We start from the raw sequence: 24,971 nt of genomic DNA, 5'->3' as shown, positions 1-24,971 counted from the left end.
AAACGTCACAGCTCCCCCTGTTAAGAAGGCATTCACTCCCTTTCGGGCGTGAAGGTCTTGGCTTAAATAAGTTGATCGTCTCGACTACCCAGTTCTCCTACTCCAACTTGAAGTTTTTAGAGCAGCGATACAGCTAACTACAGTGGCCTACCTAACTTATAGGTGGAGATGCTAAGTGTACTAACTTAATGGAGTAATGTAGTCTAGCCTAAGTAATAACTACGGGTTGTCTTGTGACGACAGTCTACTCTACCCCTAGATAAGGTTACTAGAAAATTCTACTTGCTACTACCCTAGTGCCCTGGTGCTAAATCATTAGCCTAACCTACTCAATACAGTTAAATGGAGATGCAATCATTCCAGAGTGTGGTACGCACAGCAGTGGTTCAGCGACGGAATTGTTAAAGTACATGATGTGAGGTAATGATGCGTGAGGATGATGAGTGGTTAGTGCATTACCAGGATGGAAATGTAATGAGGTAATTATATTTAAGTGAGGGTTAGTATTACAATTGCTAGGGGTTAGAGGGTTAGTTTTACTGGCAGAGATCAGGCTGGCTACCTTCTCTGGGTAGGTGCCAGGATCACTCTGCAAATGAACGTGACACTGTACCTCGGGCACAGGTGTCAAGGAGAGCATGTGGCTCTTTTGTTAGTATGTTAATGACGTCCCTTCTTCTTCTTCTTCTTCTTATTCCTCCAGGACCTGGCTATACCAGTCCTTGGAGTAGACGGCGGCACCGGCTCTGGGGTAAGGCCAGAAACGCCGTCAGGAGCAGCGGCAGTGGTAGCCTGAGGGATTGCAGGAGAACACCCTACTTCGGTATCTGCAGCAACCGTCGTAGAGGTGGAACCTACTGCAGGGGAGGCCCTCACTTCAGCTGCTGCGACAGCCGTCGTAAGGGGAAAACTCCAGGCTGACTCCGTGTCGGGCAGTTCCTGGTTTTCCAGAGGAGGTATGAAGGTAAGGTCTGCTGGAGGTTCATCCTCGGGCGACAGAGGTGATGTGGAAGAAGACTCATGGACTTGGGATTGGCCATGGGCTGCGGTAAGCTCCATGCCTGTTGGAGGATCTCCTGTAGGAGGATCCTTGATTAGGTTAGGCGCCGGCACTAGCTCGGGGCCAGGCGCAGAGGTCAAGTTCGGTGGTGGCTCTACGTCCAGGCTGGACGGAGCTTGGCACTGCCCAGTGCTGCCAAGTGGCACTGGCAGAGAGTTGAGGTCGACTGGACCTGTGGCGGGTACCGGAGGTGCAATACCTCTCAGCGTGCCCTTGGAAATGGGAGACAGAGGCTCCTGTCTCTTTTGGAAGGCTAAGCCTTGTGGAAAATGGACAGTGTCCGCTGCTGGTCGTCGGCTAGGGCACCTAGGCCAATTCGTGGAGTGCCCTAGTACGTTGCAGGTTTTGCAACAGAACTGTGAATGATCAATCTCCCTCCGTAGCAGCAGGGGAGACTGTTGGTGGATGTACTTCCTGGAGGAAGTAGAATTTCAATGACTCCTTGCTTTGGAGTGATTTGTTGAGGGGTTAAGACCCCTAGGCTTTTTAGAATGCGAGGGAGACTTCATGTCTTGCCCTAGGAGGAGTTCGTAACCTCCTGGAATGTAGCTTGCAACTGCAAGAGTACATACTTTGGAGAAACTAGGTCTGGTGACCCTCAATTGTACGGTTGGCAGGATCAGCTTGATATGGTTGATACCTTCAATGGTTATCAGTTGACGTCTGTCAATATTAGCCCCTCGGGGGATTCGATCTTCCCGTATCAGGGAGATTTGAGTGCCAGAGTCGTCGAAGGCTCTGACGTGGCTTGGCGGATAATGGCTTTGGAGGGATGCGACTGTTATAGGGCCCTTAGCTGGGAGTCCTAGTGAAGAAGGATTAGTAACGGCCATTGCGATGGCAGGAATATTAAAATTTGCGCACCCTCCATAGTTGGCAGACATGTGACCCTTGCGGCCACAGTCGCGGCAGAACTTGTTCCAGAACCTCTTACGTGGCACTGGACGGTAAGGCTGAGATGGCCCCACAGGTTGCGAATCTACGGAGCCACCAAGGCTGGCAGTGTGCTCTGGCACAGGTGAAGAGTCCTCTGTTGAATCACCCTTGGAAACAAGTCCGGGGTTAACTGGTGGGCTTACCTCTTCCAAAGTGGAGGAGGTAGGCAGTAAAATGGTAAGAGGCTGAGAGGATGCAGCAGGAACCTTGGGCTCTGACACTGGGTCAGGGCCGGGTTCACAAATAAAAGGGATGTCTGGGACATCGGAGGCACTAGCCTCTGAATCTAAAACTGATGATTGATTATGAGGCATGCTGCAGGGATCCGGTGCATCTGGTAGTGGGAGCTGCGTCCAGGGGAGATACGGCTTAAGTAGATCTCGGCCCAATATCACCTGATAAACATCATGAAATTGGTCAACTACGCCCAGGCGGCACAAGGTGGTTTCCCTGGTCTCCTGGTCCAGAAAGGGCATTTCCACATTCAGGAGGACCGAAGGAACAGAATAGAGGTTACCGTCAATCCATTCAAACTGAATTTCTTCATCCGTCTGGATTTTGGCACCCCTAGGCAATGCCTTTCTTGAAATAAGGGAGACCTGGGCTTCGGTGTCGGCCATGACTTGTACCCACTGATAGGCCGTAGGAGACTGTTCATCAGGCAGGGCTACGTGGTAGCCTTGGAGAAGTTCACCCTGGAAGCTCTCATCCCAAGGTAGGGATCGACTTGGGCACTGGTCGGAATCCACAGCATGCCCACGCACACAACAAGTGGTGCAGAACCTCCGCAACCACCTCTTACCGGGAGTCCAGCTCATGGTCTGGGGCTTGGATACTTGCCGAGAGATTGCGTCATCTATGAGAGCTAGCTCATGCTTTCTCTCTTCTTCCCTGGCTTTTCTCTCTGCTTTTCTTTCTTTCTTTTCTTGCAGGCGCCCGGCATCCTGCTGCGCCTTTATCCACTGGTCAAGTGCTGGTCCAGTGTAACCGGCCTCCTTGCCCAGAGTTATGAGGGCTCCGAGCTTCTCTAGCTCTATGGCAAAGAAGTCGCGGGAAGCAGGGGAAGACATTTCCCTTAGGCTGCAGTAGAGGCTCTGATAAAGTTGAAAATAATGGCCAGGAAGGGTAATGGATGGAATGGGAGTGCCTACTGGGTAGTGTGGCACTCACTTGGAAATGGGTTCTGCAATAATGGTAATGAAAAAGTCTGAAAAGACTGGGTGCTCTGTGGCACTTGGGAAGTGTCCCGTAAGTTGGTGGCACTTCTGGAATGGCACCTTCCGATGAGGTGAGACAATAAAATGGAGTGTGCGGTGTACGTCACACTTAAGGGCGTTCCCAACTTGGGAGACGCTGGAATGGGCTACCTGTAGGTCCAATACAGGTGCACGGCGCTTATGGAGGCGTTCCTTGGTTGAGTGATCCAAAATGGTGGATACTCTAATGAATGGGCGTTCCGTAGGACGGACACGCAGGTATAGGGCTAACTGTACATCTGTACAGGTGCACGGCACTTTCAGGAGGCGTTCCTTGGACTGCACTAGTAGTGCTGGTATTGCGGCACTTCGGGAGGCGTTCCCTTGATTGGGTGATCCGGGATAGCGGATTCACTAATGGATTGGGCGTTCCGTAAGGACGGACACGCAGGTTTGACAGCACTTAGGGCTGGTATTGCGGCACTTTGGGAGGCGTTCCCTTGTTGAGTGTTCCGAAGGATCACTGACCCTTGTACACGGACACACTAATCAATTGGGCGTTCCGTAAGGACGGACACGCAGGTAGAATGGCTACCTGTACGGCCTGTACAGGTGCAATGGCACTTATGAGGAGGCGTTCCTTTTGGAGCACTGGTATCGTGCTGGTGTGTCCCGGACACTACATGCAGTATACTCAAATATACTGAAGAGAAATGGTACTCTGTTCGGGGCAGAGTGTAATGGTGGAGGAGAGAAAGTAAACGTGGGAGTACTTCAGCAGCCAGTCGGTGGACAGTGTCAAGAATTAGTGGCACTGTAAAATGGTAAGACCTGATGTGCACTGGTGGTGGCCAGTCCTAGACTGGTAGGCTTCCTTGTCTGGAAGTAATGAATTTGCGTGGCACACTGTGCGAATTGTGCTTGCGGTATACGCAAGTCTTTTGTGATAAAAGAAAATGAAAAGACCACTCGGGCAACGACAGGTAATGGAAATTTTTAGAAATGCTCAGTCCTTCGCTGAAGTACTCGGTAAATGAAGTAAATAAATGCTTGCAAAACTGCAATGGACACAGGCGCGTACATATCACGCTCAGTGTAAATGAAAGACACAAGAGACTAAAATAATGTTAATTCTGCATGCTATAAGTAATGGTAAGATGTAGTACTCTTGGCTTCGTGAATACTGGGTTCTGGTTCTCTCTCTCTCTCTCTCTCTCTCTCTCTCTCTCTCGGAGAGGGTGAAAAATGATATATGAATGAACTCCTTTATATTGAATTGAACTACTAATGTTAGTTTAATATGACGCAACTTGCGTTAAATGATTTACTTACGTTAACGTGTAATGAAAGAATTGCTTTGGATAACGTTTTATGAAAATGATAACGCGCTCGCGGTGAACGATTTTTACGTTAATGGTAGCGGCGTGCGCTTATGAAATGATTTGCGTTTCAATATGAATTTCACAAAGACGCGTTTTACGTTAACAATTCTTGTAATTTATCCTACTTGAAGATTTACGTTAACTTTACGTAAGATTACTAGGTCCCTGTGACAAGCGAAATGACGGTAAGGATTTTAAACGATGTTAGCAAACATTTGTGAATGAGGTTACGTTAAGTACGAAGTGAAATGAAACTTTCGCTCAGCGAGCGAGTGAGCGATGCGAGGTGAAACACGGGAGCGGGCTGGGCAGCGTGTCTTCAAACAGCTGATTCTCTTTAAACGCAAGCCGATTTACAACACGAAATTCTAGTTTCTTATTCAAGGCGAATTACGTTAATTTCTCTGGCAGAACGATAGATACTAGTACCGAGATTAATATTATTTACGTTAAACTTTCAAGACTTACGTTACTTTGCTTAAATCGTTGAGATAATGCTTAAAGGGATCAAAACATGGCTGCCTCTTTGTGAGAAACGAAGGTTGGTTGAGACCGCGCAGGCGCGAAGCTTACCTGGGAGAGCGTGTACGCTCAGCTTAATTAAGCTGAGAGCTAAGCGGTTACCAACACTTGGAGTGAAACCTATGTTAAAATGAATTCCCTAACATATCACAGACAAAAGAATTGTACACTTCTTTTGCCGTAACTATTAGTAAAACACTCCTAACTAGCTAGGCTTTCTAATACAGCAATAAACCCTGGCAAAGCACTTCCTAGTTTGATCTGGTCCTTTTTGGCATCTATTCTACACACGTGTTAGTGTCTCGACAGACGAGAACAATGCGATTTACAAATAGAATTCACTCGGCGCTCTGGCCGTTACAATATAATATTTCTAACTACACTCTTTTAAACACTTCGTAAATAAAAATACTTAAACGTACCTTAAGCTAACATTTGTTATAAAATAATCATATTAATGAATGGTATACCTTACCGTGAGCCAGTGTGTCTTCCGCGCAAGTGTGCTTAGTTTTTTTCGCTTTGAAAAACATTTACGTTCGTTTTACAAGGGATAACGCGATTTACAAGCTTTTTTTAAGCAAGCCCAGATTCGATACTGGCAAGCAGTCGTCACTTTTACGTATGAGCCCGGCCTTGAGAGAGGCTCGATACGTAAACAGAAATAATTGAGGGATTTCAAGGGGGAATTACTTGAACTTACCGTGAAACGTATTTATAGAGATAATTACTTTAGAGGAAAAGGTAGGTCGCCAGAAACTCAGCTAAATACTTTACAGCTATTTATTTACAAAGAGGCTTGTACTGGCCTGGAGAAAAGTAAATGCAGCGTCCACACATTGGGACTTATAATCTCTCACACATGGATAATAGCTGGCTCAAAATGGGATTCATACAAGCTGGTTTCATAAACTTGGGTAATGCAACACTTGCGGGCAGAGAGACGTGACACGTGACTCAGGGAATCTGGAAAAAGAATCCCAGATTAAACAAGATAAAAGAAAAAGGATTTATTGCCCAATTTCAATTGTTTAGTTCTCTAACACTGGGGAAAAGGAAATTTAATGTTTCACTGAGGTATGCAATGACTTCATTTGTCTGGGACGATCACACAAGGGGAAGCATGCGGCCATGAGGCAGTGAGAGGGAACAAAAGGATGAGTTCTTTTTGGGTTGGAAATTGAATTGGGAAAATGGGGATCAAATAGATAATAGGAGGTAAGGGACTGGCAATATGCTGTTTCACAAGACGTACCTGGATGTCGTGTTCAGTGGATCTTTGTAGAAAAACGTGGCCTGGCTTTGTCTTAGGCCTGGGTCGATTGGTGCGCCATGGATAGGCCTAAATGGAAGGCAGGTGGTCAGACATCCGTCCGAGGTCAACGTCTGGAGACGACTGGGCAGATTGCAGGCGTTTTGCTTGTTGGGTGTTGGGAGTCAGCTTAACCCCCCCCACGAGCAGGGCAAGTCCTGGAAACAGAACATACAGCCAGCAGAGGGTTCACAGGAAAAAGAGCTTAAGGTATAGGCCTAAGAAGTGCCAGTCTGCCTACATCCTTCCCTTCGAGATACGTCCCTAAAGCTGACAAAAGACTATATTCCCCCAACTGGGGAACTCCCTACCTCTGGCTGGCGGGTTGTGGTTTCCCGCGTTTACTAAAAATCAGCTGATATTTGGAAGAAATGGCTGCCGTTTTCCAAATCAAACTAATTAATTAATTTCTGGGTAGACGAAGCGATCTATAAACGTCACAATATATATATATATATTAAACATTGAAGACAATGTAGTGTAGGTGACCGAGTGATGTAACGATAGCTATAAGAAATAATAGTAGATAGGGTAGCGTAAAAACAGAAAGAGAGAGAATTATCAAAGTACAGTGAAAATAATGAGAAAGAGGAGAGAGAATAATCAGAGTATGTACAGTGAAAATAACGAGAAATTGAAAGAGGAAGAAAGAGATAGACTTGAGCTTTCGTGTGTGAGCCAGAATTTGAGCAACAAAATCTTAAGATCGTCATAAAATCTTTGAACTTTGACCTCGCACCAAACTTACTCAGCTTCTATCAAGAATGCAGCTCCGCCTCCAGGAGGAGGTATTAACATGTTAAATTATTGACTCCGCCTGGAAAAGGAGGAATTAACATGTTAACCCCACCTAAAAGGGGATGGGGAAAAGATAAGGAAAGACCACTCCACGAATCAAGAATCCAGTTGGGCGGAGAACCAGAACCTACACTGCCTAAGGAGGTGGTGCCGAATTCGACCTGAGGGTGGCTGAATTTGAGAACAACAGAAGAAGCGAGAGAGGACCAGCAGCCGTCGTTCAGTAAAGAAGTAGAAATATTGCCAGGGTCCAAAAATAGATTTATAAGCTTTATAGTTGTAACCAATTCTTTGCAACAGTAAAGAGAGAAACTCTGCCGTTCGTCTCATTCAAACTTCTATTGAGAGACTAAGCCAATTAAGATTACTAATCCAGAACTAACATTAAGAAGAAGCATAAAGTTAAACATATAACCAGACTGCAGAACGAATCATCAAGAAGCAAGAAGCAGGTAAGCGAACATACACTCGAACACTCTACCTTAGAAAGTGCACAACAAAAATTTTTTTGGAAAAAGTCTACGAAAATTGAATTGTACAAAAACCAGGGCACGTGAAAACCAAGGTTCTACAGTACTAGGTAACTGAGAGCCTAGTTGGGGCCGAGCCACTTTAACTCTCGAATTTCCATTGGTGCTGAGTGTCCAGTGGCGCCCAGTTCTGGTCGAAAAAGCACTCAATATTGTAAGCTACATAGGTGCTTGAGTGGTTTTCTTCTGATACAGGGATACTGAGCGTCAGATAGCACTCTGCTCTTGTTTTCGGTTGTGGCTCCAGGAAGTGTAGTATCTGAGCATATTTTGACTCTTGATAGTGCATGCGTGCCCTTCGATGCTAGAGCCATTGGCGCATGATCCTTCAGAGGTGCAGGCGCTCTGAATCTCCCTTGTCCACCTGAGTTTCTAGAGGCGCCAGTTCTCTCATCTGCGACTGAGCCTCTTGCGTTGTCAGTTCTGCCCACGGTTCATATTTTGTCTCCTCTTTCAGTCGGTATGGCCGACTTTCATCTGTCGCTTGTGTTGTCTCATGAAGAGGGAGCACTTGCTACGGAAGATTCCAAACTGCCAATGTCTTATGGAATGCTTCTGAGATTTTTCTTGAGAAGTTATCCCAACTTTTTCAAGCCAGCCACTCCTGCTACAACTCTTCAGATGACCACAGTCTCTTCAGATTCTTTTGATCTTCCTCATTTAGTTGGCTAGCAGCTAAGAGAACACAATGGAAGGCCGATTTCGCTTTCCCTCCTATGACTAAGAGAAGACACTTGTATTATTTTAGCCTTCTTGAAGATTGGCGTTCACGACAATGAAATTAATTTTTTCTTTGGCCGAGATTGACTACTTCATTCGAAATCTGTTTTAAGATTTTTGAAATGGTTAGCTTCATGAACTGGTCTATTGGCACCATTGTTAAGAAAAATCAGGACACTTCTGCAATTTCTCCATCTGTGTCTTCTGACCTCTTAGGAGTTCTCTCTTGTTTAGACAGTTCCCACCAGATAGCTTCTACATTCGTAATGTGCACCCTTACAAAGCTTGAGCTGTTGTGCTCCTCCACGGCTAAAGGAATTACTTCAGTATGGAAAGTGGCTATCCTTTTCTTACCACTAGTTCGCAACTTCCTCTTCCCTCAGGATGTCATTAATTGGATCACCTCGGACTTGCAAAAGAAGTCAACCCAGGATTTGCTCTTGCAGTCTCCCAAGTTTAAATCTGTGCGTTGCTATCATCACCGCAAGTTGATGATAGCAAGTGTTATCTCTCCCTCCCACTAGTCCCAAGAAGAGTGGGCAAAGAACAGTCACCCTTCTCTCTCTTTCCCTCTTCTACCTGGGTTACACCAGAATGGACTAGGGAATATGAGGAACTCTACGAAGTCTATTCCCCAGGGTTTGGATGCAGGAGCCTATATTCTTGATTCAATCTTAGGATCTCACCGGATGTATGTTCATCTGTTCAGGTTAAATATCACTAAGAAGTTTGAACTCCGCCTCTCCAGTGTTCCTATTTTGGGAAAAACCAGTTTGGCTTCAACTAGTCTTCGGTGTCCTGTTATCGCCATAGAAGCCTCCCTTCAGGATAGCTTCACCTTCGCTCTCCTCATTAGAGAATGAAGGAGGTCTGCTTCCAGTGATTATTCTTTTTCTTTCGAAGTGAAGAAGAATTAGGCTGGCACTAGATCAACAAGAGCCTACAAATATTATTGTATATATTCTCCTCATGATATGTAGTGGGACAGATTAGAGTAATTTTTTTAGAAGAATCGTGCCAATGATGATACAAGCATCCAATTTGGCACAATTGTTCTCCAAGGGATACTAATCAAATCTGCCTGATTGGCCAATTGAAAATCCAAAATGACAGGCATATATTCTCCTCATGACATGTAGTGGGATGGATAAGAGTAATTTTTTAGAAGAATCGTGCAAGTGATGATACAAGCATCAAATTTGGCACAATTGTTCTCCAGGGGATACTAATCAAATCTGCCTGATTGGCCAATTGAAAATCCAAAATGGCAGCCATTTTTCAAGATGGCCGCCAAAATAACCACCCTAAGTTGATGTTTTGCTTAGAAATATTTGTATTGTCTCAATTACATTATCTAAGTGTGGATTCCTATGTTTTTAAGCCTTCTGATGTATAGTTTATAGTTTATAACATGGTTAAGGCACTGTATAAAAAGAGTGATTGTCGGGCACTACCAAGGCACATTGGTGACATCACTGCTATGAAAATCAGCATGGGGTTCAGTGTCAGTTAAGTAGGAAATTTATGTTGGCATCATACTGCAACAACCTACTAGTATCCCAAATGCTGCCTAATCAACCCCAAATCAGTTAGGCAGCCGCAATTGAATGGACAGGATGTGCCAGCGCATGAGAGCAGAACCAGGCATAACAAGGTTTTAGTTATCTGGATGGTGTACAGATTGCACGGGACTTGTGACACTGGATGAACGATCGGACTAGGTGTATGGCACAGTGCAAGAACCTAGTTGTATCCCATACAGGAAAGGACCTATTGTATATTACAGGACATAAGAGGCCTATTATACTATTACAGGTACAGGGTGGTAAAAAGATAAAACCTCAACCCTGAACGTCATCGTAATCATGGATGCGAACTCTACTGGATGATCATGGAAAACAGACTGGACCAAGTGTTGCCTATGTCAGGAAGTTAAGAAAGAAGATCTAAAATCTCCCCAGGCCAATCCTGCCAGAAAAGGGGATGATGGATATACAAACCTGGCAAAGAATATTCCTCTGTTTCACTCACTTAGTGTGCTACCAATCAAGCTAGACCCTGCAAGACTTGACGAAGGTTCTGGGATAGAGGAAACCTTGAGAAAAAATAAGGCACAATATCATGAGTGTTGCAGGCTTCTGTTCAACAACACAAAGTTACACCGAGTTGAAAAAAGTGCAAGTCATGTAAGTACTAGCGATGAGGGCTGTAGAAGTAAGATTCCACGAAAGCTCCAAGAAACTAAAACAAAAGCATGCTTCTTCTGCAAAACTGAAGGAGGGGAGCTTAGAGAAGCAATGACAATGCAAGTGAATAGGAGAATAAATGAATGTGCCAAAACACTCGGTGATACAAAACTTCTCGCTAAACTAAGTGCAAGAGATGTCGTAGCACAAGAAGTGAAATATCACCCTAGCTGTTTGGTGGCATTGTATAACTGAGAATGGGCATATCTAAAGGTGCGGGAGCAAGAAAAAGCACAGGAACACTGGAAGGATGCATATCCAACTGCTTTCTCTGAACCAGTCATCTACATCTGCGAGATGAAAAATGCCAGTGAGAGGCCACCGATTTTCAAGCTTACTGATTTTACCAAGCTTTTTACAAGCAGAGGCTGGAACAGCTTGGTGTTGACTTGCCTGATGTTCATCCTACTTGACTCAAGAATCAGCTGCTTTTGCAAATTCCACAGCTGTAAGCTAATCTCCAAGGACGAGAAGTTCTGTTGGCTGTTGAAACTGATGTAAGTTCAATCCTATCAGAAGCATCCTGTTATGGTGAAGCGATCCATTTAGCAAAAGCCGCTGGGATAATAAGACATGTTCCATCAGAAGTCGAATTTAGGTAGCTATTTTCATGACAAAGACTTAGAACAGGCTGTGCCACCATCACTGCTTCAGTTTGTATGCTTGATCGAACATGGTGCAGACATTAAGTCCCAACTCCATCATGGAGCATTGAAATCAGACTTTGCTACATCGCAACTTCTTCAGTACAACTGCTTTGCCAAATACAAGGAAGGAACGGATATCCACAGGCATTCTTAGACTGGGAGCCACATTTTTCAGTCTACATAGGCCTGTATATGTTTGCCAAGACGAGGAAGAGACAAATAATTGAAATGATCCATGAGAATGGGCTCAGCATATCATATGACCAAGTCCTAGAAATCTCAGTGCAGTTAGGAGTAGTTGTTGCACAGTATGTGAAAGATGGAGTAATCTGTCCCCCAGTCTCGAGAAAGAATTTGTTCACAACTGGAGCTGTCGACAACATAGATCATAATCCGACTGCGACCACAGCTGAAACCTCTTTACACGGTACAAGTGTGTCCATTTTCCAACATCCAAACACAGGAAATCCTTGTGATGAACGTGAACCACTCAAACTAGATATAGAGTAAAAAGAAAAAATTAAAAAAGTTCCACAGCTTCCAGAAGCATGCACCAATATTCGACCAGCATTCATCAAAAACCTCAATCCTCCTGCAGTTGCAAGCCAATCCTTACCAGCACCGGTCAATCCAGTCACATTTGAAAGAAGATATTCTTGGTTGGAGGAAGTCTTCATCACAGAATGTGGCTGATGCAGCCAGCATCACATGGTCAGCATATCCTGCAACACAGAAAAGGAGCCGTCCATTTGAAGTGAGCAAATTGGCAATGATGCCTTGTTACGGACTCTGAGATCTCAGAGACAATGTTACGGTGTCGAAATATCTTGGAAAGGGTCGACACAATGTTACAGCCTCTGAGAGAGGTCCGCTTCAGGTTCAATATAAAATTTTAAAAAAAATATATCAACACCAACAGTTGAAACTGGGGATACGAATATAGAAAGAAACACTAACACAATAAAGGTTTATTTACAAGCTTACTAACAAAGGTAAATGCAGTATGGTATCTCCTATTTACATAAAAAGATTAGAATCTTACACTGCATGTACTGGGGGAACAGTGAGGCAATTCAAATACTTGCTAGTCAATTTGGCAATTTGACGCGCTGGCTTCATAAATGTAGAGCGGCAATTGCAGTCGTCCTCTTGACTCCGTATTGCAGAAACTAGTCTACTTGAAAGGCAGGAACTCCCCAAAACCTGTAGCAGGACCTTTTAGTCTCTGAAGTCTGCTCGACGTCGAGAAAACACGGCCGTCCACTCCTGAAGATGACTAGACCAATATCCAACCAACTCTCGAACAACTCTTCTGATTGATCCTTCGTCGGGCCTTCCTTCGTCTCTAGTCTCTCTCTGACGATCTCTGCTGCTGATCTCTCACTGATATTCTGACCAGGGGCACTAACTGAGGATATCTCTCTGTGACTAACTGGAGTCTCTCTTTTACGATCTCTCTCTCTTCTACGATCACTGCTCTCCAAAGTTCGTTCGTCGTATTTATACGGCACTCTGGGGGCGGAGCCTACGGCGAGCGTCACAGGTTCCCAAGATTGCTAGAATTCCCTAGATGAGTCTAGACGAGGTATTGCATCAGAAAACGCGGCATTTCTCCCGCCACTTAGGCGTGTATTGCACTCCACAACACGCCCGACGATTCCAGAACAGCCACGAGAAATGGTGCCTCCAACACGGGCGCGAAAACCTCCTTACTGCCGAACTTCTCGAAAATGCGTTCTCCTTTCCTTTATCACTCTTTGCTAGGAAGCAATTACCATCACATGCCTGTGTGGTGAGGCCAGGCACACTCTGTTGCAACTATCAAGCATTACATTGAGAAGGTCTGTGATACAGTTGCTTTTTTGAACCCACAGCAGACACCTGTAATTGTTGCTGACCATCTGTTGTATGCTCTGGCAAAACAAATACAGTGGAAGTGGCAAGAATATGGAGAGGACAAGTTTGTTGTCATGTTATGAGGCCTTCATATAGAAATGGCTTCACTGAGATCAATAGGAACATTACTACGAGACAGTGGGTGGACTAAGTGGGTGGACTAGCACCATTGTGGAAGCAGGGGTGGCCTCATCTGGTACATCAGAGTCTTACCTGTCTGCATCCAGTGTCGCAAAGACAAGACAAGCACACCAGATTACAGCATGCAGCTTGTACAAACTGATGAAGAAGGCATATCATGATTTCTGCTCTAAAGAGTCTAGCACATCAGAAATAACCTTTGAGGATTGGTGTGAAAAATGGAAGAAAAAGAGTTCGCAGTTCCAATTCTGGAGTCTGGTGCTGGACATAGAACGCATGATATTCACCCTCATCCGCTCATCAGAGAGGGAGACCTCAACTTGTACCCTGAAGCATTTTCAGAATTGGTGCCTTACTTCTTTGCAAATAACAATGTTAACTATGCCTGGTGGATCTCTATTCACCTCCGAGATATGATATCACTTGAACAAAAACATCCAGACCTGGCCAAGGAGTTTCACAATGGTAACTTCGTTATCCACAAGTCGAGAAGAGAATTCTCTGGCATGGTGATTGATCAAGCGCATGAGCACAATAATGCTGTGATCAAAGGTGACAGAGGAGCAATTGTGTTGACAGAAGACCTGTCAGGACTTCGTAGGTGGATGGTCACTGGACCTGAAGTTAGTCGTCTACTAGCTGGATACAAGGCCATGTCTGGTATGAAGGATGCCACATACAGCAGCAGACACCGAGTGCCCAGAAATCTTTCTTTGAAAAGGTGAAATCACTGCAGTGATGCAGATGGGTAACCCATTCCAAGAAGAATCAACAGATCTGATGGTGTTAGATAAAAAGAACATTGCAGACCCAACTCTAGCTGAAATGGTAGCTACGCATCACTGGCGAGGCAAAGAGCAGTTCCTATCATTTATGAAAGGGCTGGAGGATGAAGCTGAAAGTCTTTTCTATCATCCAATCAAGAAGAACCCTGTTTCATTCTTCAAACAAGAACAGGCTGAGGGAATTTCTAAGGCGAAAGTCCTAAAAGATGATTGTCAATTATTCTCGCAACTGTTCATCTCAAGCCAGAACAGCCAGTGTGACTTGCAAGAATTCTTCAAGCACAAGAATCAGTCATACCCTGCATCTCTCAGTGACAGGGGCAAGCTTCATACGTGTCATAAGTCACAGCTGGTTGAAATTCTTGAAGCACAAGTGAATATCCCACTGGGAGAACCAAAGAGAGATATAATCATCATTGACGGCTCAGCACTTATCAATGACTCACCTCCATATACTTCAAAGAAATTTAATGACTATGCCAAAGAAGACATCATCCCAAAGGTGGAATCCTATGGTGCTCGGTACAAGCGGGTGGACATAGTCTTTGATGTATACAAGGAATCAAGTTTGAAATCAGAACGAGGTCAAAAAGGGGGAAAGGAATCAGAAGATGAGTGACAGGAACGAGCAAGACACCAGGAAACTGGCAAAGCTTCCATCGTGACCCTAGCAACAAGACTGAACTGTTTCACTTTCTGGCTGAGAAGATGTGTGAAGCAGAAATGACAAGCACAGTCATCATCACAAAAGGAGAGGATGCCATTAGCAACACAGTGAATTCTCTGGATGCTGTGTACCCATGTTGTCACGAAGAAGCTGACAGTCAAATATTTCTTCATGCTAGGAATGCAACGACTGATGGGAGCAAATATATAATCATCAAGGCTAATGACACAGATGTGCTAGTCATAGCAATATCTGTACTGCCATCCTTCCAGAAACTAGGTTTTCAGGAAATGTGGATTACCTTTAATCAAGGAGCCCATATGTGATGGATTCCAGTCCCTGAGGTAGTTTCTGCAGTTGGGATTGAGAAAGCTAGAAGGATCCCCTACTTTCACGCATTCACTGGATGTGACATTGTGTCTGCCTTCCGTGGGAAAGCGAAGAAATCTGCATGGCAGACTTGGAATCTATTTGATGATATTACTGAAACATTCATCAATCTCAGCCAGCATCCAACATTGATTCGTGATCTTGACATGCAGAGACTGGAAAGATTCGTTGTCCTCATGTACGACAGATCAAGCGCAGCCACTGGTGTGGACCAAGCAAGACTAGATCTGTTTGCCCGCAAGCAGAGGCTGTACAACTCAATTCCACCAACACAGGCAGCCCTCAGAGAACATGCAAAGCATGCAGCCTACCAGGCTGGGATCATCTGGGGCCAGGCAACCCACTGTAATCCACACATGAGTAGTCCAGCTGAATGGGGGTGGACACAGAAAGGCGAAGCAATGGCAGATACATTGGACATCACTACCACCGATTGCAGCAAGCTGTGGAGAATTGAAAGTGCTCCTGTAAAAGGTTTGCAAAGGAAGATGCAAGTGCTCTCAGGCAGAGCTTCAAATATTTCTAAGCAAAACATCTACTTTGGGTGGTTATTTTGGTGGCCATCTCAAAAATGGCCGCCGTCTTGGATTTTCAATTGGTCAATTGGGCAGATTTGATTAGTATACCTTGGAGGACACTTGTGCCAAATTTGATGCTTGTATCATCATTTGCATGATTTTTCTGTTATCTGCTCCACTAATGCATCTGTTATCAGTTGCACCGTCCGTGTAATAGACGCATACCTGTAGGTTAGATCTTCTGGTGTGTGACTGAGACGAATGGTACCTTCCCTTAATTAACCTGAAACTCAGGACAGCCTTTCAGGCCTCCCAAGAGTTTCTGGTTTTGATTTTGAGACAACTAGTGGTATTGTTTGACAACACCACAGGGTTAGCACTATCGCCGAACAAGAGAGTTTTTTCCCTCTTGTCTCGGTTTACACGAAGGTGCCAGAGTGGGTTTTAACCCAAGATGTTATGGCAAGTATGCATCTCGTCCTCAGATTAGAACACCTTGCCATTTGCACCAATGGACTTTATAACTTCTGAGACACTCAGATTTAAGAAAAGCATTTGCCTCCTTTTAGGAAAGTTAATGACGTTAGTACAACCTCTACCTCGTTAGCTTTCAAGGGAAAAATATCTTATACGTCCATTCGGCATTTGCCCTACTGGTAGTATGATCACTCTTCATTTCTTATGTCCTTGAAAGAGTTTTTAAAAAGTGTTGAAATTTAGGAGGTACCTTGAACATTTTATTACTGGCATGGTATAGCAAAAGGAAGCATAGGATTCCCTCCTATAGTCTGAACCTTCACCTTGCAGTGAAGGTTTGAAGTTTAGGGAACCATAGCACCTGCCACTTTTAGTGGATGGGTTGTTGTTTTACTTCAGTATAGGTGACTTAATATCTGGTTATTTTTATTATGGTACTGTGCCCAGGGCAAGGGCAACTTGTCATCCTTGTGAACAATTGGAATCATCCTTGCTACAAGGCTCCCCCTTAAGTAGAGGCGACTCTTGGCATTACTGCCGCACCACTATAGGTTAAATTGAGCATCAACCAAAGGCAGTATGTATCTACTACCAGCTCTCTTGACTAATAAGGAACGACAAACAATGTTTCAATGCTAGCAGCTTTTCTGTTTCTAATGCATTACGTGACTTAATGTTTTTAGAGTAGAATACTTATGTGGATCTATCCCACCTCCTGTCAATGTGGGAATTAGCTATGTAACTACTGGGTTTGTTATTTAATTAAAAATGACATTTTTATAATAGATTTTTATAATGAAACAAAGTTGTAATTATACGTACCCTGTAGTTGCTTGATCAGAGCCCTCGCTCTTCCCCTCTGCTGGACATAAACATAAATGGAAAGAGCTAGTCATTCCTAATCTCTCGCCAGGGGGACAAGACTGGTGTCACCTACACTATCAGAGTCGCTGGTGCAAAATTCGAATCTAAACTGCTGCGAGTAAGGGAAACTAATAGCTATGCAACTACTGGGTATAATTAAAACTTTATTTTATTATAAAAATGTCATTTTAATGAGTATATATTGACGCACTTATTCTTTCCCATCTATACATCCTTAAACTCATTCTTCCATTTGTACATTATTTTCCCATTCATTCTTCCCAGCTTAGTAATCGTTCTCTCTTTCACAACTTCATGCCTCTATTTTCCTACACTGATGATTGTTTGATAAAAGTCGAACAATCTATCTTTATGTACCTCTTTCAGTCCATCATCATTGGGACTTCCTATCTCTCCATCTTTTCCCTTATCCACTTCTGATGCACAGCCATCCTTAGTATTCCTTACTTGACTAGGTATATAGTGTGTCCCTACTCTTATTCAACTTGCATACTATATCTGTCCTTTTCTTGGCCTTACTTTGCTTCACACTTTTCCCATATTTCTCTTTCTTATCTGTTGCATCTTATCCTTTCATACAGTCTTTTTCCTAGCCTCATCCTCCTCCCATTCTGGGGTCAATTCTGTCCGTCGTATTCCTGCTGCCCCTTGCATTTCCTCATTCTTACTCATTCCAGATCCTAATCTCACATCAAACATCCTTTTCTGCATCTCATTCTCCTGCCTTAACTGCTCATGTTCTGCGTTTGACTTCCTCTAGGCCTTCCTTAGCTGCTCCACCTCCCACTGTAATCACTCCATTTTCTTTATGTTATGGAGGAGTTATATGGTAGTTGCATTTGACAATGTCTTCGAGGGTTGCGAGAGAGAGAGAGAGAGAGAGAGAGAGAGAGAGAGAGAGAGAGGAGAGAGAGAGCGTCGTTGGGTTGTTGGGAATAATTGAGTTTTAAATGTTTTCGTGTGTTTGATGTGTCGTGTTCGTGTGCTGTATGGTAGTGTGCAAGTTGGGCGATCGTTTTGGGTTGTCTGCTGGCGCGGTTGAAGGTCAGTCAGTGAGTCAGTCTGTGATGAGCAATCGAAGAGGACAGCAAATAAGGAAGGCAGTGTCTATTGATGGTCAGTTGTTGTTGTGTGATTTGATTGATTTTGATATTGTATAGTTGTGCGTGTCTGTCTGGTTGTTGTTGATTTAAAGAGTGTCTGTTGTATTTGGTTTTGTGTTTTGGTGTTTGTGAGTTGTTTGTTGGAGACAGTGTTGGTGGTTGTTTGTGTGTTGATATGTCGAGTTGTCTTTGATGTTGTTGGTGTTGTTGTGCAGTGAGTTGTTGTGTTTCTGAGTAGTTGTATGATTTGTTGTGTTGTTTTCGAGTTCTTGGTATTGTTTACATAGTAATTGTAATGTTTTTTTTTTTTTTTTGAGTTCTTGTATGTTTTGGTTCTTGTTTGTCTTGAGCATTGAATTCAGCCAGTTGTTGTGTCGTTAAACGAAAACTATAATTCCAGTGGACGGCACAGGGTCTCACCCTGAGTGTCTCAAATCTGAGGTGAGCACATGTTTGTGTGTTCTGTGTCTCGTTAAGCCAATTGTCCTGCATAATTAGTAACGTAAAGGGGAAAGTGTGGCCGGGGGAATTATTTGTCAGCCAAGTTCGATGAAGTAAATGTGGGGAGATCTTGTTGTTTTTGTTTTTTGCTTGTGATTTTGCCACAATGTTATCTCACCTTACAGCAAATCCACAAGTTTTCCTATTTGTATACACTATTTCCACTACACCTTTCACTGTATATGTTACCAACAACCTTATCCTACTTCTTCGCCACTCTCCTCCCACTCAAAACTTAGGAATAGTGTTAAGCCAATTGAGAGGTGGAGAGCAAGAGCAGTATTTCGTTTCAACAGTGTAGGAGAATAAATAATACAATCTATACTTAACCTATATTTAACGTAGAATTCATGTAGACCACAAATCACCGAACCAATCCCTACCTGACCAATAGCTAACCTACAATTTTATATAGTAATTACATTGCTATTAGTCCTTACTAATTGTGGCAGCTTAAGTTTAAAAAATTTGCTGTAGCATTATTTTGTTTGTGTAGGTAACTAGACCCACCCACTTTCAGGAAAGAATATTCCACCCAGCCGATGAGCTCAATTCATTTCCTCCTGCTTTGCGACTGAACATCGGTTGTTGGGCAGTTTTGGTTTGTTTTTCAGCTGTTGGCACCAGCTTGGTGAAGTACCCTTCTTTTGGTTTAGTAGGGCTAATCTTATTTAGCTTAATTCCTATCTTGACTTTCCTGAGTGACTCTCTTCTGTTTGTGCCAATGGATCATAGTAGTCTCTTTCCAAGTGCTATGGTCGAAAGTGTAGCCTTGGAGTTACAGAAAAAGACATCAATCCAGTCTGCCAGATGCCCTGATGATACCTTTTGCCAGAAATGTCTCTTCTCTGCAACAACAGCCCTTTCGAGGTGGTAGATCAAGGCACCAATCTCAACCTCGTAGAAGCCTCCATTTAAGCTACCCGTACCCTTCCCAAGAAAACATCAACTAGACCCTCCTCTAGCTAGTGAAGAGACAGTCCTCCCTGTGCTAGTTGGTGCCAGGCTTCTCCATTTTTGGCAGATATGGGAAGCAAGGAAAGCAGAGCCATGGATCTTAGAAGTCATCAGAGAGGGCTAGTCAATATCTTTCCTACAGACCTCTCCTTGTGTCACTCCCATCCATTTGACAGCCTGCTGCATAGGCTAAGAGAGGTTTTCGGCCCTCTCAGCTGAGGTGGACTCAGTGATCCAGAAGGAGGCTATAGAAAAGTTAGTAAAAATACACCTCATTTCATCGTCCCCAATTCATTGGGGTTGGAGACCTGATCTTGGCAATAGGGCCCAGAATCACTATATGCATCCATTAAAATTCAGGATGTAAACAAGCCAAACAGTCCTGTCTTCCATTCGTCAAGGAGACTGGATGGTGTTGAAGATATGCAGGATGCATAATTCCACATTCTTGTACATCCGTCTTCTTCCAATTTCGGGCTCTGTGCTTTGGCCTCTACACAGCCCCTCAAATTTCACCTGAGTTCTTGCTCCTGTAGCTAAGTGGCTTCATTTGATGGGGATAAATATCTGTCTCTATCTCAATGACTGGCTCCCTCGTTCCCCCTCAAAGTCTTATTGCACGGAGGACCTTAAGAAATCTTTTTGGGCTTTTCAATCCCAGATAAGAATACTGTCCTGCCTACAAACAGTATGGAAATTCCTCACTCTCCAGTCCTGCTCCGCAAATCAGTGAATGAGTCTCCTGGGTGTTTGGTTCCCATCCTGTTAATAATCCTTTGTGGGCATCTATTCAGAATGAAAAGGTCACATCTTGACACAAGACTTTATTCTATAAACACGTGGGAGGATAATCCCCAGACTTACAATAGATAACTGATAGATACTGCTTTTGTACAATGATTCATAGATATCATACTTTACATGTCGCATAGATATCTTACTTCACAAGTTTCACTTAACATCCCTCTTCTTTAGTAAAAGAGATCAAACAATAAGACCTAATACATCATTCAAAATAATGAGATAACCTTATTAGCACAGCTTAAAACAATAGCAACTTAAAGGTTCAGTCTCTCTGAAGCTATAATTGTTCTACCAGACTTTGTTTTTATAATATCTGACTCAGTGTTATTACTCTTTTGACACATCAGGAGTTCTACATGGAGACTGAACATCTCTAGTATTTTTATTACTAGCATTGGCATCAATATCAATTGGGACAGGAGTCACAGAACTAAAATAAGGAGTTTCTGGAGACTTATCTCTATATTTTACAGATTCTCTTAAAAATTGTCTACTACTACGGTATGTTCCTCCATCATCAGTACATACTACATAACTATGACCACTAAGTTTTTAACTCACAGTGGCTTGTTTCCACTCTTCTGTTTTATTTTCAATGGGTTGAACTTTAACAGTCTCCAATACACAAGGGTTTCAACTGTTTTTTGTTTGAGTAACGGTCAGCAACAGCAAAACTTTTGTCAATCGGTTTTCTCCTTTCTTTTTCAGCAGAAAAATTAATGTCATGAGACGATTGTTAACTGTAGGAATCAATGTTTTTAGACGTCTACCCATTAAGCGCTGTACAAGGCTAGTTTCTATGCCTTCATGAGGAGTATTTCTCAGGTTCAGAAGTCCCAAGTATCGATCTTCTTTGGCTTTCTTACACTTTTTCATTAGATATTTTGCAATTTTAACTGTTGCTTCAGCTGCACCATCAGCTTTGGTGTTCCTGGACTTAGAGGCTCATGAGAAAATCCCCACTTTCGAGCAAAATCATCAAACAGATGAGAAGAATATTGTGGACCATTATCTGAAATCAAAGTATTGGGAATGTCATGATGAGCAAAATGATGCTTTAATTTAGTAATCACAGCATCAGATGTAGTTTCTGGCAGATAATCAACTTCAAAGAACTGACTGCAGTAATCAACTGTGACTAGGTAGTCTCTTCCTTCAATAGTAAATATATGAGATCCTACTTTTTGCCAAGGGCGAGAAGGTACGTCATGGAGATGTAGTGGCTCTTCAGGCTGTTTATAGGAGTAACAGGCATGCACATCACATGATTCAACATATTGTTTAATTTCTGCAGAAATTCTTAGCAAATATATCCATTATGTAGACTACTTCAAAATTGTATTCTTGAACACGAAGAAGCATTGCTTGCAACCGTTTAGGTGCATACATAAGAGGTTTTTCCAACAATAGATACTAATGGTTGGTGGTCAGTGATCGCAGTCACAAAACGACCAAAAGTGAAATGATGAAATTTGTTCAAACCATGTAAAATGCAAGCATTTTTCTTTTGAATTTAGGCATAATTTCTTTCAGTATTTGCGAGAGCTCGGCTTGCAAAGGCAATAGGCTTTCCCTTTTGCATGAGTGTTGAGCCTAAACCATACTCAGATGCATCATTTTCGACAGTCAACTCTTTGTTAAGATCATAGTATGCAAGAACTGGACTATTCACAATCATTTCTTTAACTCTTATAAACGCTTCTGCAGGGCACTGTGATAAATTCCAAGGGACATCCTTTTTGAGCAAATTATGAAGCAGATTTAGAACATCAGTCACACGAGGTACAAACTTTGCCATTAGTTCACTATACCAAGGAAACAATGCAGTTCTTCAAGAGTCTGGGAGTAAGAAACTGGGATATGGCTGTCATTTTCTCAGGATCAGACATGAGGCCATCTTTAGTAATGACATGAGCACCAATTCCTCCTTGTTTAGTTTTATGTGCTATGGCTAACTGACTGACCCAGGGAGTAGGCTGCTCCACAGGCACAATTGCACCAAGTTTAACTAGTCTACCTAATTCCTCTTTCAACTTAGCATGAACAGAAATAGGTACCTGACGAACAGGCATAACTACAGGTTTAGCATCATCACACATATTCAATTGCTGGACACAAGAAAAAGAACCTAACTTACCGTTAGTGACATCTTTGAAATTGTCTTCTACATTAACAGAATGTACTCTTTCAAAATTATCTTCACATACCTCAATTAAATTCATGTGAACACTTGCCTTTTTACTCAACAGTGGCAAAAAAAATCCTTTTCTACAACAATAAATTCCACAGAATACTTTCTTTGCATTTTATGGATAACAATATTCCTTCTACATATACCTAATGGCATTTGTTTACTTTTATTACCAAGTGGACAACACTGCTAGTTTTCTCAACATTTCAAGTATATCTTACTGATAAATGTTTGACAGTGGAACCAGTATCAATTTGAAAATTCACCACCTTTTCACCATCTATTAGCATGCCGCAACCTTTGATATCGTTCATGAATTACTTTCATCAATAGCTTCAGTATAATTTACCCATTCAACATCAGAAGATTCATTATCATCAACTTGAGTGTACATGTTTATATTTAATCTTTTGTTTGGCACCAGATCTAGTATTATTTTCATTCAAAGAAAATGGACATTTTAGAGCAAAATAATTTGTTTGTAGACATCTACCATATTTATTTCTATATGCTGGAAACATGTCCTTCTTTAAAACATGCTAGAACAGACATTCTTTATCAACAGAATTATGTACAGGAACATTTTTAGAATACATACATAGGCTTAACTGGCTTGGTACCATGCTTTTTGTAATAAACCACTTTAGTACTTAGCACTTTTAGGACGCAGCACCTTATTCTTAAGAGAAGCATTTTCAGTCGCTTTACACAAGTCAGTGCACTTGTCTAAATTAAGTTTTAGGTAGATCTAAGTTGGTATTCCACGGCGATCTAGACTATGGCAGTTGATGTTTTACTATAGAATTTTACCTCCTGAACCAGAATTTAAAGTAATATTTTTTGCCTAGCTGTAATTAACCTGAAATTTTCTTTTGAACTCTATCCTACTGTAAGGGGGACCGTGTTGGGGATGTGGAAGTTTTTGGGTGGGTCCACCACTGGAATAATTATGCCGTACAGTTCTATCCTACTGTAAGGTGGACCGATGGGAAAGCGGGGTTAATGGTGGGTAAAATCACTTGGGAGAAGGTTTGGTCGTGTTATTTCCTCTTATTTATGACATTTGAAACGCGAAATGCAAGCAAAATATGCGATAATTTATCCGAGAATCGTTGCATACGGCTACGCCATGTTATAGGAGAGCTTTCGTTTCAGACACCGACTTCCAAGTGAGAGAAATAATGGGGGTTTTGGGTCGGGGTACATGTATTTATCCAATCAAGTTGCAATATTAACCCTATGTTGCGATAGGACTAAGTGAAGAATTTGGGAATTCATACATTAAGTTTACATATATTCCTTTTGCTCATTTGTTTTATAATCGTGTTATATTACTTCAAGCTTTTATTTCTGTTTCATTTATCACAGTATTTGTTTTAATATTTGCACTGACATGTCTTGCAATATTACGTTCAATTGAAGGCACGCCCCTGAAAAATGCCTAAGGGGTGGGACTAGAAGGCGGTTTTAGGACGTTTCGATACCTTTGTGTCAGTGACATGAAATTGGGGGTTACTTGGGCATATTTCATACATGATTTGTACACGAATCATTCCCTTCTCTTTTCTTTATTCACGTCTGGGTATTTTCGTTTCATTATTTTACAACACAATTCTCATCCATAATTCTTTGTTAAAATTTTACCTTATTATTAGAACGTTTACATTTATGTATTCCATTTTATCGATTTACAACATTTCAATGTACACAAGTCTCTCCCTTCTCTTTCCATTATTCATGTCTGTCTTTTTGTTTCATCATTTTACAATGATTTCTCACCCATAACAATTGCTTGTTACAATTTTACCTTATTAGAACATTTACAATCATATTATATTTTATTTTATACATTTACAAACATTTCTGTTATGGTAAATTCCTGTCTGTATTTTGTGATTGTCTCTTTCCTGGGTTGCATGTGTTACGATAGTATAATAACCTTTATTTTTAAGTTTCCTTTAAAGGTCCCCCCTCCCCCCGGACAGATAACCACATTCTACTAGGTTAGGTTAGGTTGGTAAGGTTCGCCCCCCCGCCCCCCCCCCCCCCCATCTGCCAGGCAACATATTGTACTAGGTTAGGTTAGGTTAAGTTGGTAGAAATAAAAGACTACATTTTAACGATTTTACTCAACATTAGTTGGAAAGTTCACATTACCCTCCCAACTGGCCTCTGTGATTTCCGATATTGTACATCCATTACAAGACCCTGTTTCATGTTTTGTTTTTTACTCAGTATTACACAATTTTTGTATTCTTAAAATACGGTGTCAGTTTCCACATAGTGTGAAATCATCCCCCCTTCAAT

At 42.5% G+C, this 24,971-nt stretch overlaps 1 protein-coding gene across 1 annotated transcript in view; it reads left to right on the top strand.

Annotated features, from left to right (window-relative positions):
* The first annotated feature begins 18,199 nt into the window (after positions 1 to 18,199).
* Positions 18,200 to 24,971, top strand: part of LOC135200247 (uncharacterized) — a 59,680-nt gene continuing 52,908 nt past the window's right edge. The window contains exon 1 of the mRNA XM_064228710.1: positions 18,200 to 18,224. Within this exon, the coding sequence (XP_064084780.1) occupies positions 18,222 to 18,224 (3 nt within the window). The 5' untranslated portion in view covers positions 18,200 to 18,221. The remainder of the gene's footprint in view (positions 18,225 to 24,971) is intronic.

The sequence above is a fragment of the Macrobrachium nipponense genome, chromosome 26, assembly GCF_015104395.2.
Source record: "Macrobrachium nipponense isolate FS-2020 chromosome 26, ASM1510439v2, whole genome shotgun sequence".
In the NCBI taxonomy this organism is placed as follows: Eukaryota; Metazoa; Arthropoda; class Malacostraca; order Decapoda; family Palaemonidae; genus Macrobrachium; species Macrobrachium nipponense.
Note: the sequence above shows the minus strand (reverse complement) of the source record. Positions and strands in the feature narration are given on the sequence as shown.